At 37.5% G+C, this 14,645-nt stretch overlaps 1 protein-coding gene across 1 annotated transcript; it reads left to right on the top strand.

The window, feature by feature from the left end:
* The first annotated feature begins 450 nt into the window (after positions 1-450).
* tm9sf4 (transmembrane 9 superfamily protein member 4) lies at positions 451-9,786 on the top strand. The gene is made up of 18 exons (XM_058085530.1): positions 451-492; positions 1,247-1,357; positions 1,685-1,784; positions 1,873-2,029; positions 2,785-2,929; positions 3,001-3,124; positions 3,199-3,320; positions 4,269-4,380; positions 5,400-5,470; positions 5,554-5,686; positions 5,773-5,854; positions 5,929-6,004; positions 6,092-6,175; positions 6,265-6,440; positions 6,523-6,586; positions 6,675-6,794; positions 6,963-7,052; positions 8,559-9,786. The coding sequence occupies exons 1-18, from the start codon at positions 475-477 to the stop codon at positions 8,706-8,708; spliced, it is 1,935 nt and encodes a 644-aa protein (XP_057941513.1). The 5' UTR covers positions 451-474; the 3' UTR covers positions 8,709-9,786.
* Positions 9,787-14,645: the final 4,859 nt, after the last annotated feature.

The raw sequence follows: 14,645 nt of genomic DNA, 5'->3' as shown, positions 1-14,645 counted from the left end.
ATATTAGCACACTGTGCTAACACCTACTATATATCACATACTAATTATGTTGAAATACTCTTATTAAATCACACATTAATGTTGTTATAATGCTCTATTAAGTAATGTTACGTGTCCCTCTGTTGTCAAATCCATAACTGCATTATGCTAACTATATTAGTACATGTCACTTGATTTATGAAACATCAGTAAAAGTATCTTTATCTGACAACAGCGTTTAAAAAATTGAATTAATATGGAAATAATTGGAAAAATTTTTTTTTTTACATTTTGATGTATCAGTGGTTAAAATCAGTTCAGAAATGTGGGGCTAGCTAAGCTAGTATACCTAATGTTAAAATAATGATAAAACTAAAAAAAATGAATAGCAGATTTTATATGTATGACTCAGCATTCACACAATTCTTTTAAATCACTCGCGGATGAGGTAAAAAAAAAGTATCATAGTGACGTCACGAATGACACGTATTCAAAATGGCGGCCGCGGCTATGGTGAGTGAAGCGTCAAGCACTTTCTCTTCAGCCTAAACATTCCTTGTGTTCTGTTTTCCTTTTAATAGAGACGCGTTGTTACGATGGGTGGATTAAACGTCCGCTTTACTTGAAAGATAGCTATTTGGTGGTGACTTGATACGTTTTACGTCCAGACATGATTGTTTGTTTGAATGTTGACGCTCCTTCCGTTAACTTCCTGGTAGTTAGAAACGTCACTTTAGCTTTATGGAGAGGGGATGAAACCGTTTCAAAACAGTCCTGCTTTTAATTGTCAGGTCTATTGGGTGCAGTTGAAAATATAGAACGACCCCTTAGAGGCTACTGACAAATTTATTTATTCATTTATTCATTGAAATGACCAGAAAGTGTTAGCTTCCCAAGTGTTAGCTGTTAGCATCCCAGGCTACACCCTATAGCTAATACCGAAGGCTGATCAAACTTCACAATTATTGATCACGTAGTTTCTCAAGGCACTGATTATATCGAGTGAGAAAAAGTCTAAATGTACATTAATGATAACCCTAGAAGATAATACATGTACTGATAATGTGCCAGTTATAAATCAAGTTGTGCAAAATTACATTACATTTATACACTTCTGAACCAAAGCTTAAGACCTTCCATTTTGTTTGGTGGATTGCAACCATATTGCTACTAGAGCATGCATTGATTTATGCCCGGATACAGTTTTGATTCTGATTAATCCAGCCTTTAGATTAATTTATTTGGGGTGTTTTGTGTGCATTCCCAGGAGACATGGTGGGCCTTGCTTCTCTTGTCATTGTTGCCTGTGGTATTACCCTTCTACGTTCCTGGAGTGGCTCCTCGGGACTTCCATGAAGGAGACATTGTAGATATTAAGGTAAGAACACTGTTGCAACTTTCTATTTTTTTGGTGTTCTTTGATGGACTTAATGATTGAATTCTGGGTAATGGGAAGAAATTACACATAGTTTATAATGTAAACTATGGGAACGTGTGGAGGAACCATACACAGCCCCAAAAGCTTAGTATCTTCTCCTGGTCACACACTATTAAGGGGAAGCGTTAAAGTATATTTTAAGAGAGAGGATGAGTGATCACCATATGCAAACTCCACTCAAAAACAAGAGAAAAAGAATTTTGTTATAACATCATTAAAAGTCTATTTCGCATCATAATTAAGCAAATCCTATTATTCACTTCACAGGCTGTGAAGATGACCAGCTCCCGTACTCAACTTCCGTATGAATACTACTCTCTGCCATATTGTAAGCCGTCGTCTATTGTTTACAAGGGAGAAAACCTTGGTAAGTGAAAGATAAAAGCTATACCCTTCTCCATGTTACTCGATAATATTGCAACTCACTCTTTTTTTTTTTTTTTTTTTTTTTGCAGGTGAGGTGTTGCGTGGAGACCGTATTGTGAACACACCATTCGACGTAGCGATGAACAAGGACAAGAAATGTGAGGTGGTGTGCGACAAGAAGAAGCTCAGCAAAGCAGAGAGCAAGTTGTTTGCAGAGAGGATACACGAGGAGTATTATGTTCACCTGTGAGTCTTGCCATTCTCTGTAATGCTCATTTCAACCTACACTATACATGAATACACAAATAGAGCCCTAACACCACCTCTATTTACAGTAATGGTAATGGTTTAATTTCATTTGAACATGCATCAGATTACAATTGAATACATCACATAATCAGTTCACAGTTCCACATGTCCAAAAGGAGTAGGAAGAAGCAAAGCTTATTAAATCCTACCCCTCCATCTGGTACTTTTACAATCAGTAACTGTTACATTTGTTCACTTCCTGCTTTCCTAATATAATTTAATGTATTTTTTGTATTTTTATTTATTTATTTATTTTATAAAAATTGTTATTTATTTATTGTGTATTTATTGTAATAAAAAAAATAAATGTAATTATTAATTATAATAATAATATTTTAATAATAATAATTTTATTAATTATTTTTTTTAATTAATTACATTTTTTTGTCGTCACATACCAAAGTAGGGGGTGATATGACCATACAATGACATAATGGGTACCATATTAAGTGTCAATATAGTGATATATATATAGCACATCATGACTGGTTCAAGACTCTTCATCCTTGTATTTAGCAAACATCAACATCATTTTTAGGTAATTGGTTATTTTTAGCCTTATTTTGTATAAATTTGTGATTTTAGAAATAAAGAGTCATGGAAAATATTATTAGACAAATGTTGTTTTTTTTCTATAATTTTCTGTGGTTTTCTTGATAATAACCCAAATCGCTTTCCATAACTATATGTAGAATTGCAGATAACCTGCCGGTGGCCACAAGGTTGGAGGTGTATCTCAGTAGGGAAGCATTAGCTGAAGAAGAGCAGAGAAAGGACATAGTTAAAGATATCCAGTTTGAACACGGCTACAGACTGGGCTTTGTCGACAACAACAAGGTACGTTGAATGTATTGAATGAAGATGCTTATCCACAACAATTGGGTAACTTTTCTTCTCTTCCCTCGAAGGTTTATCTGCACAACCACCTCTCCTTCATCCTGTACTTCCACAGGGAAAAGCTGGAGGAGGGAGAGCAGCACAACTACAGAGTGGTGCGATTTGAGGTCATACCCCAAAGTGTAAAAGTAGAAGGTAGGTGGAAGCACCCATTGGTTGCAATTTTGTCCATACTATCACTTAAAAAATATATATTAACTTGTTTTCAGATCTCAAGGCTGTGCAAAAGGACAAGACTTGCACCCTGCCGGAGGCCAGTGGCTCTTCTCCGCAGGAGATTGACCCCACCAAGGAGAACGAGGTCCTCTTCACCTACTCTGTGCACTGGGAGGTGAGTGACTGTATAATAATTCCCTTTGAATAACAATGACAACGATTGCACGCCATACCCATAAAAAAAAATTGTCTTCGCTCTTTCTCAATGTTTGTCTCTCATTACTCAATTCAAAAAGATCAGACGTCACAATAGCTATGTTTACATGGACCCAAATATTCCAATTCCATTCGGTTTATTGGCTCAAACGGAAAGAATGTAACCTCATTCCGAAAGAAAAGTGCCAATCCGAATGAATATATAATGGGATTCACAGGGGGTGGAATATTCCTTTCCCCAATCCGATTGAGGTATCTTGTACCCGCTCAAACGGGTGCGTTCTTCTTTGTGGTGTTTTTCTTCTTCTGTTGTTTATTGGCGGTTGGCAAGCAGCTTTCGTGTGCATTAGCGCTATCTGTGGAACAGAATCTAAACCCTTCTATATGCCATTCAAAAGTCCAGTTTTATTAAAAAAATGAAATAATTCTTCTTAATTATAAAATATTAGCAAGATTGAACTTTATATTTTCCAGTTCCCGGGTGCGTTCTTTCAGTGAATGCTGAGATATGACGTAACACGCAGCTCCAGACGTTCTTCGATTTAAAAAAAATGGAGGCGAGCAATCGGCACTGGACTGCTGCAGATTTTTTTTTTATTCAAACTAAATTTCAAGACTGGGTGAAGGAAAAACTGGCAATACGGAGTTATTCCAACAAGTGAAAGAAAAACTGGAGGAAGTCTGTATCACGTGATGTTGGTGTTTACGTTTTACTGCGTATGCCCCATTGACTATTCTGGTTGATTATAGCGGCGCATGTAGATACGCGATTGGAATATTCCTTTCCATGTATACCATTGCTTTCGGAAAGATTCAATTTGGAAAACGAAAAACTCCTCATGTAAACGTGGCTAGTAACTAAAAAAAAACAATAACATGAATACACTGACTTGTGTGACCTTTGCAGGAGAGTGAGGTGAAATGGGCCTCTCGATGGGACACGTACCTGACGATGAGCGACGTACAGATTCACTGGTTCTCCATCGTCAACTCTGTGGTGGTCGTCTTCTTCCTGTCAGGCAAGTTTGTCATGAATTCACACTCAAAGAAAGTCGCCCAAGTACTGCTATACATTATATCACTAGAGGAAAGTAATGGAACCAGTTTATCTCCAGGATTTTGACCACTGCGGTGGGAACAAGAATGATAACAAGAATAGTTTGGAAAAGACAATTTCTCCCCAAGCAATTCGGAGCTTTTCTTCTTGTCAGTCACACACACATATCAGTTGGCAAAGTGGGTGTAGCACTTTGTAAAGGGACCCTACCGTAGTAACTTCATGGGCTTTTACAATAGCCACGTTTTTCTCTTTACAAATGACCTTTCCGAAAGCAATAGTATCCATGGAAAGGAATATTCCAATCGCGTGTCTACATGCGCCGCTATAATCAACCAGAATAGTCAATGGGGCATACGCAGTAAAACGTAAACATCAACATCACGTGATACCGAATTTCTCGAGTTTTTCTTTCACTTGTTGGAATAACTCCGTATTGCCAGTTTTTCCGTTCGTCCAGTCTTGGAATTTAGTTTGAATCAAAAATAAACTTTCCGCAGCAGTCCAGTGCCAATTGCTCGCCTCCATTTTTTTTAAATCGAAAAACGTCTGGAGCTGCGTGTTACATCATATCTCAGCATTCGCTGAAAGAACGCACCAGTGGAACAGGTAAATATAAAGTTCAATCTTGCTAATATTTTATAATTAAGCTCGGCACATGTTTTATATAGATATGTATTTTATTTTTTAATAAAACTTGACTTATGAATGGCATATAGAAGGGTTAAGATTCTGTTCCACAGATGGCGCTAATGCACACGAAAGCTGCTTGCCAACCGCCAATAAACAACAGAAGAAGAAAAACACCACGACCGTTTGACCAAATAACCTGAATGGAATTGGAATATTTGGATCCATGTATACATGGCTAATGATATGGGATCAGTGGGGACGGGGGCACTATAAAATACTGCAGGTAAAAAATGTCACTTAAGTGGTTTCACCTTCTTCTAAATGTACGCCGTTACCTTTCTTTCACAGGTATCCTCAGTATGATTATCATCAGAACCTTGAGGAAGGACATTGCTAATTACAACAGAGAGGATGACATTGTAAGTTGTTTGGTGGAGCCATTCTACGCCTTTAAAGTCCAGCTCACTGCAGCCATGTTGTTGTTCGGCCATTTTCCAAACAGGAAGACACAATGGAGGAGTCCGGATGGAAGAATGTTCACGGTGATGTCTTCAGGCCGCCTCAGTACCCCATGATTCTCAGCTCGCTGCTGGGGTCAGGGATCCAGCTGTTTTGCATGATACTTATTGTGATATGTGAGTATTTTAATAATATTTGTTGATGTCTTTCTTTATAAGGAATTTAATTGACTGTTTATTATTCATTCTTTGTGTTTATGTAGTCGTTGCCATGTTGGGTATGTTGTCTCCATCCAGTCGAGGAGCCTTGATGACCACTGCGTGCTTCCTCTTTGTGTTTATGGGGTAAGAAGCATTGCATACTGGTCCAAAATATCAAAATATATTGGTCTCATGCTTAAAATGTTTTTACTGTGTAGTGTTTTTGGAGGCTACTTTGCTGGAAGACTGTACCGCACACTGAAAGGCCATCGGTGGAGGAAAGGAGCGTTTTGTGTAAGTTGTCTCCATTGTTACTAATCAAACCTGACATACTGTTTTCTCCGTGGATATGCGTGTAAATATTTATTTTATAATATGTAGACTGCAACTTTGTATCCGGCTGTGTTTTTTGGCATCTGCTTCATCCTCAACTGTTTCATCTGGGGGGAGCACTCCTCGGGGGCGGTGAGTTATAGTCCTTGACTCACAAAATGGCAGACAATATGAACAATATTGATTTTATTTGCTCTGTTTTCGATCCATGCTGCATTCAGGTGCCCTTCCCAACCATGCTGGCTCTGCTGTGTATGTGGTTTGGTATCTCCATGCCTTTAGTCTACCTGGGATACTACTTTGGCTTCCGTAAGCAGCCATATGACAACCCTGTACGAACCAATCAGATCCCTCGGCAGGTTCCAGAACAGCGTTGGTACATGAATAAGTTTGTAGGGTAAGCGAGTGTTAACATTGTCATTTTTAGCTGATTTTAAAACCGTATATGTTTAAAATGTAAATGTTTTTTTCTTGATTAGAATCCTGATGGCTGGGATCCTCCCATTCGGTGCCATGTTCATTGAGCTCTTCTTCATTTTTAGTGTGAGTATGATCATTTCAATGGAGTGTTTGCTTTCTTTGTGACTATGGCTTTAACATCATCATCATCAATGTATGTGTGTGCTTTTAGGCCATCTGGGAGAATCAGTTTTATTACCTTTTTGGCTTCCTGTTTCTGGTCTTCATCATCTTGGTGGTCTCCTGCTCTCAGATCAGCATTGTTATGGTTTATTTCCAGTTGTGTGCAGAGGTAATTAGTGTTTTACATTTACATATATACATTTATTTCTTTTATAGCAGCCAGGTGTGTTTATATAATGGTTGTTTCTCAGACAGCATACACTATATAGCATTATTGTTCTGTTATTGACTTTTTTTTTTACACTCACCTTTATAACATATATTTTCTCTGCTAAAGGACTACCGATGGTGGTGGAGAACATTCCTAGTTTCAGGAGGGTCAGCCTTCTATGTCCTCGTGTACGCCGTCTTCTACTTTGCTAACAAGGTAACGCCCACTCACATTGTGTTAATAAAGTCAAACGTTCATATGCTAGTCCCGCCCACAAGGTGTTGATGCGGTATGATGGAACACAAATTGTTCTGGAGGCCATATTTTCATAATACTAAGGGCTGGGGGGTGGGGGGGTGGGGGGGGGGTGGGCTTCTCTTTGTGCATAATATCAATGAAAGACAAGGGCGTCACCAAAATGGTGACCTACTGACCTACTGCAAAAGCGTAAGAAATAGATTCTGATAATGACAGGAGCTGACTGCAAAAATGGCCGTTATGGATTCTTTATGACAGAAGAGCTCTGCTGTAAATAAATCAACCACAAAGACGCTAATATCACAAAGATCCTATATATGACAGGATGTCACTGATGTCTTTTATTCATTCATTCATTTTCTACCGCTTATCCTCACGGGGGATGCTGGAGCGTATCCCAGCTGACTTCGGGCGAGAGGCAGGGGTACACCCTGGACTGGTGGCCAGCCAATCACAGGGCACATATAGACAAACAACCATTCACACTCACATTCATACCTATGGACAATTTGGAGTCGCCAATTAACCTAGTGTGTTTTTGGAATGTGGAAGTGGTTAAATTAATATATGGCTAAACTATATATGGCATTTTTTTTTCCCTATTTTTTGTTGAGAACTGATATTTTGCCAAAACTTACTTACCTCAGCAAGAAGTACATTCACTTTTAGGGTTAAAAGAGAATTTACTTAAAGTCATTGTGTGTAGTTTTGCTTTGTTTTAGTTTTATTGTACTGTTTTTAAACTTCCTTTTGTGCTCGTATGACAGTAGAATGCAAAAAAATGCAGTTTAAGAAGTACGTTTTTATGTCTCCACTTCTATTTAATCCTATACATGTAATCAGGCAAGTACTCTCCAAGCTTCATTATACAGTAGTTAACTTATTTTTACACTTGACAGTTAAGTATGATAGTTAAGTATGAGTTAAGTATATTAAAAACGACGGTGCGTAAACCTTTTGGAGTCAATTTAAACAATTTGGAGTCGCCAATTAACCTAGCATGTTTTTGGAATGTGGGAGGAAATCGGAGTACCCGGAGAAAACCCAGGGAGAACATGCAAACTCCACACAGAGATGGCCGAGGGTGGAATTGAACTCGAGTCTCCTGGCTGTGAGGCCAGCGCGCTAACCACTCGGCCAGCGCGCTAACCACTCGGCCAGCGCGCTAACCACTCGTCCACCGTGCAGTCCGACTGATGTTTTTATGTTGCAATAATAATAATAACAGCGATTAATTTTACACTTTTTGCAACCACCTCAAGATTGCATTTTTTTAATACCAAAAAATGTAGGAAGACCACTCACTATCAGTGGTTTAAAGGATCGAACTGTCTTTTAAAATGGACTCACTTGTTGGTCATTGAAAAGAATGAAAAATAGCGCCCTCTGCTGGATGTGGTGAAGCGGGCGTCTCCGTTGTCCCCTCGGCTTCACTTTGTGTGTCCCCTCTTGCCTCCTCCTCAGCTGGACATTGTGGAGTTCATCCCCTCGCTCTTGTACTTTGGCTACACTGCCTTGATGGTTCTTTCCTTCTGGCTGCTAACCGGCACCATCGGCTTCTACGCCGCCTACATGTTCATCAGGAAGATCTACGCCGCCGTCAAGATTGACTGACTCTGTTGCTGCTCCTGTTTTTGTTTTTTTTTGTCACATTTTATTTTTCCCATCAAGCACTGACTGGTGTTTTGAGGAGGTATTTTTTTTGCAGTCCAAACGGAGAACAACGGCCTCTTCTTCTTTCCTTGCCACCCCTCATTTGATTTTTGATTTTTTAATATTTGGATGGAGACCCAGAGGATGTTTTTTTCTGATAGGACAGTTTACGTCTTCAGCTGGGGTCACCTTGGGCCAAAACAATGATTTTTTTTTTTGGCACACTTTTTTTGGGCTTAATTTATCTTGTGTTTTTAAGTTGCGTCATCAACCATGATTCATCTTTTGAATGAAATATTCCCTTTTTTCTTCATTTTCCACTTTACAGATGGAAAGTTTAACTGTGGTTGTCGTGTTGTCTTATGTTGGACTGATATGTAGGAGGGAGTGATGCTGGGAGATTCCATAGAATGGATACATGAAACACTCTCTTTTTTTTTTTTTTAACTTATGCTTCCATATCTTTCCTGTATGAAAATAGCAGCTCCCCCAACTTCTTAAATGTACCAAATATGTATTGCCTCTAAACGATGAAATAATGATGTGAAAAGTGAGATACTGAGATTTAATGGAGGCACCGTGTTTGGGGGTTTACCACGCACATGTACATCAGAAACTTGGAAGATGGTTTTTAATGCTCATTAAATGGTTACTGCAGTATTTTTTTTAAATTATTATTTCTTCCCTGTAGTTTTGGGGGTTAAATATCTTAATAAGCCGCATCAGACTTCCCTGCAATTATGGTGCAATGGAGGTAATGTGTCAATAGGGGGCAAAGGGGAGCTACATTTGAGCATATAGTAGATTTGCTTACTACTGGCATTTTTATTTTAAGGGGGTATGGGGTGGGTATGCATGCTGTGAGCCAATTAATTTGCAAAGAAATTGATTTTACTTGAATAAGATTTGATTTTCATTAATAAACGGTGGATTATGTACTTCCAATTCCTGCAGGATGCATTAGCATATCATCTAAATACTTATGTGTTTTTTTTTGTGCTTTCATAATAAACGTAGCAATGGTACACACCATTTATTCAGTGAGAGATTGGCGTCATTAGAGGGAAAGGGTGGCATGATGACCCTTTCCTGATGAATAACTAGACTGTGATCAATGGAAGCGTTAATGATGATGCAACATATTGACTGACAGGGACATAATACCCATAAATACGTATGTATTCTCCTCTTATCATTATAAATGTGGACCCTGAGACACAAGTGACCTTTTTTTTTGCCCCCGGCAACAGATGCTGTCTTTGTAAACATTATATGGTGATAATTAATGTCAGAAAAAAAGGGATTCAATGTCTTAACAAGGTCGAGTGACCTTCCTCAAACACGCATAATGATGTGTTGGGTTGGGGATAAACATTTGTATAAATAACATAAGTCATCATTTAGTTTTATTGCTAAGGTCTGCCTGTCTTTTTATTACAAGGACGAGCTGTGCAACACAACTTGAACAAAAACAAAGCTAATAGCCTCTACTGTGTATTCAGATTGGAAAACGGAACATAAATCTACAGTATATGTTGTCGTAGTATAATAGACACTACTGGGATAGTATTGGAACGCTACAACACTAATAAGTCAATTATCGAGAACTTCTCTAAACGTTACAGTTGTTTACATTAAATTAATACCACACTGCATTTGCATAATGTATCAGATCCGTATCGCTATCAGTATCAAATCAATCGGACATCATTAATGATTAGGCCGCTTGCACAAAACGACAACACCAGAACTCAACCACAAATTAGCATCACTGTAAAAAGCCGCAGGGGTTCAAACTGTTAAAAAAAAATGATACAACAGAAATGACCTCAAATAAATCCCTGCTAATCTTTGCATTTAGGTAAATAAATGGCCACTATTTGAGGAAGTATGATATAGTAATTCATAAAATTAAACAAAAAAACAGTGACAGTAGATGTCCATATAGTAAATCCACCTAAGACACGTAATATCATTTATCATAACACAATTACCAAAATGGATTGATCTCATTCTTCACATTGGCTCATCCCACATCCATTGTATCGATGCTAAACACTGACATGACAAATTACTTTAAATATAGCTTGGCCCTTTTCCAATAAGGATGTGTTTGCATACATGTATGTGAACATATTGTTGTTATTCATTCATTCATGCACATATATTCAAATAACCATTCACACTCACATTCATACCTATGGACAATTTGGAGTCGCTAATTAACCTAGCATGTTTTTGGAATGTGGGAGGAAACATTCCTTAACATTCATTAAACTTTCAGACCGTTTTAGTGTAGTAAATACATCTGCATCTTATACTTTTGATGATGTGTGTCTTTATTTGAGGAGCCCAGAGAGGGGCTAACGTCATTGCAGCACCCCAATGAATGCGTTGCTCAGATGCAATACAGTATAGGAAAACTTTTAAGGAGTTGGGTTTTTTTTATATTAATATTGGAACATGTTTGTATATTTGAGTGTGAAGTTGCTGTATGATGACTTTAGTGACTGTTATATACAATATTTTTTATACACTATTATACAGTTATGTATATACAATCACAGGGCACATATAGACAAACAACCATTCACACTCACATTCATACCATGGACAATTTGGAGTCGCTAATTAACCTAGCATGTTTTTGGAAGGTGGGTGGAAACCGGAGCACCCGGAGAAAACCCACGCATGCACGGGGAGAACATGCAAACTCCACACAGAGATGGCCGAGGGTGGAATTGAACTCGGGTCTCCTAGCTGTGAGCCCTGCGTGCTGTTGTTGTTATTCTTATTGTTGAAGTAAGTAGGTCACAATGACGTGCATTGTTAGCCAGCTCATATTAGAGATAGAGATAGAATGGGGAAGAAGTATGTGTTCATAAGCTATTTATTGCTCATAAGCGTTAAAATGAAATCAAATTTTTCAAAAAATCAAAATCTTGGCAAAAAAAGTGGATTCTGTGTGATTTTATCCAGGTAGTCACAGTGTCATGACGGCATTGATGGCAAAGCAAGGCTTCAAAAGAGATCTGACATGGCAATGACTTTCTTTCACAGTCAACTTTATTGCATTTCCAGTTAAAAGCGGCCAACATTTGCAGCGCAATGCGCGCGGATCTATCGAGAGCCGAGATCAACCTTGACAGAGGAAGCTCTGATTGAAAGCAAGATGGGTGTTTTGGACGTTTAAAAAAGGCCGTTATATACCTTCATGAATGAAATAGTCTTTGCTACCGCAGGCAAGGACACACCAAATGGGTTTGATGTGAGGTGACAATCTCTCTAAGGTTTCTTACTGTAAGTTGATAAGTCAAATACATTTTCAATGGTTTGTTATGACTTGATGCTAATGGGACAATACCATAAAATGTAAACTTGCATGTGCTTTAGAGTAGTCAGTGTATAGCACTGAACTCCATCCATTTTCTATACCGCTTATCCTCCAGGGTGTATGCTGGAGCCTATCCCACTAAGATTTTTTTTCCTATTTTGAGGAAGTGTCCCTTGACAGGTTTACAAAACCTAGTGCAGCAAAACAGACAACATGTCTGCTTGACCCGCTTCCTGGTAAACCCGTTAAAGAGCTGTTCACAATTTTCGGTCCTTCGATTGATTTAATATTTAATATTTAATATTTAATATTTAATATTTAATATTTAATATTTAATATTTAATATTTAATATTTAATATTTAATATTTAATATTTAATATTTAATATTTAATATTTAATATTTAATATTTAATATTTAATATTTAATATTCATTTTATACCACTTTTTTAAATTTAAATTAAACATTAATATTATTAATATTATTATATTAAAATTTAAATATTATAAATCTATCGCTTTCCGACAGCATTGACCGCGGTAATTCAACCTTTTAATATTTAAATTTTTAATATTTATATTAAATTTATATTTAATATTTATATTTATATTTAATAATATACATGTCTGTTTTTTAATATTTAATATTTAATATTAAATTCATTTTATACCGCTTTTTAAAATTAAATTAATTAAAATTAAAATTAAACATAATATTATTAATATTATTAATATTATTAATATTATTAATATTACAATTTAAATATTATAAATCTATCACTTTCCTACAGCATTGACCGCGGTAATTCGACCTTTACTAAAAAAAAAACTAACTAACCTCGACCCTGAGAGTATTTCTAATTGCATGCTTGTTTTTATACTCCCATTTATTTATTGCAGAGTTCCACAAGGATCAATGCTGTGCCCTCTTCTGTTCAATATTTTTATGCTTCCACTCAGCAACATTATTCGCAAACATAAGATTAGCTTTCACTGTCATGCCAACGACACTCGGCTGTATTTGCCATGAAGGTATTCACCAGGAATTGGGCATTGCTGCTTTAGGATTCATCAGAGATGGCTCAGAATTAAAAAGGCAGCTCTAAAATGTCAAGTGAATTAGAGGAAAACTCCCAGCGCATATTAAAAGTCACTGAGTGAGCCACATGACACCGGGGGGGCTCCCGGACAGCCTGAGATGTTTGTGGCATGTTACGAGAAGCTCCCTCATCCATCACAGTCAAGTGGGCAGCATGAGGTGCCACTGAAATGTCCCGTGTTCGATCCCCAGCATGCCGACTGCCACGAAATCTCGGTAATCCATCAATAACATTTCATCCTGACATCACCCATAGAGAATAGAAAAGAAAGAATGGAGAAAATAATCAGTCTGTCACCTTAGAAGATCATTTTAATAAATAAAATGTTTGCTATCGTTTGTACCTTAAATATGCAGTACAGCACACCATTTACATACATGCAATATACAATTTACTGATATTTTACTGGATCTTTTACTCTACAAAACAAACCGACAGGGTCTGTAACACCAAGTCGAGAAACACTGACAATAACTGCTGTGGCTGTAGGCGACCTCCTTATTACAATATAATAATATATAAAATCCTATAAAAAGGATGATGTTATAATACATAATTATAACATTTATATAACAGTGATGGGGCGACACGGTGGTCGAGTGGTTAGCGCACAGACCTCACAGCTAGGAGACAAGCGTTCAATTCCCCCCTCGGCCATCTCTGTGTGGAGTTTGCATGTTCTCCCCGTGCATGCGTGGGTTTTTACTCCGGGTACTCCGGTTTCCTCCCACATTCCAAAAACATGCTAGGTTAATTGGCGACTCCAAATTACGCACCGTTGTTTTTAATATACTTAACTGTCATACTTAACTGTCAAGTGTAAAAAGAAGTTAACCACTTGCCTGATGACATGTATAGGATTAAAAAGAAGTGGTGACATAAAAACGTACTTCTTAAACTGCATTTTTTTTGCATTCTACTGTCATACGAGCACAAAAAAGTTTAAAAACAGTACAATAAAACTAAAACAAAGCAAAAATACACACAATTACCTTAAGTAAATTCTCTTTTAACCCTAAAAGTGAATGTACTTCTTGCTGAAGTAAGTACGTTTCGGCAAAATATCAGTTCTCAACAAAAAATAGGGAGAAAAGGCCATATTTTTTTTAGCCATATATAAATTTAACCACTCCCACATTCCAAAAACATGCTAGGTTAATTGGCGACTCCAAATTGTCCATAGGTATGAATGTGAGTGTGAATGGTTGTTTGTCTATATGTGCCCTGTGATTGGCTGGCTGGCGACCAGTCCAGGGTGTACCCCGCCTCTTGCCTGAAGACAGCTGGGATAGGCTCCAGCACCCCCGCGACCCTTGTGAGGAAAAAGTGGTAGAAAATGAATGAATGAATATCAGTTATATATATCAATATAATATAACACTGATGTCAATACTAAAATGATAGCAGTCTCTAAAGAACATGTCCAGTTCAAGCTTGAATGTGTGTGTGTGTGTGTGTGTGTCCT

The sequence above is a fragment of the Doryrhamphus excisus genome, chromosome 10 (genome assembly GCF_030265055.1).
Source record: "Doryrhamphus excisus isolate RoL2022-K1 chromosome 10, RoL_Dexc_1.0, whole genome shotgun sequence".
NCBI classification, from domain to species: domain Eukaryota; kingdom Metazoa; phylum Chordata; class Actinopteri; order Syngnathiformes; family Syngnathidae; genus Doryrhamphus; species Doryrhamphus excisus.
This window is presented reverse-complemented; position numbering and strand designations above follow the sequence as displayed.

What these genes read in the sequence shown, in the direction of transcription:
- tm9sf4 (XM_058085530.1), top strand. An exon ending in GGTCGTCTTCTTCCTGTCAG is followed by an intron (nt 4,381 to 5,399) that starts GCAAGTTTGTCA and finishes TTTCTTTCACAG; the next exon opens with GTATCCTCAGTATGATTATC. An exon ending in GGAGGAAAGGAGCGTTTTGT is followed by an intron (nt 6,005 to 6,091) that starts GTAAGTTGTCTC and finishes TATAATATGTAG; the next exon opens with ACTGCAACTTTGTATCCGGC.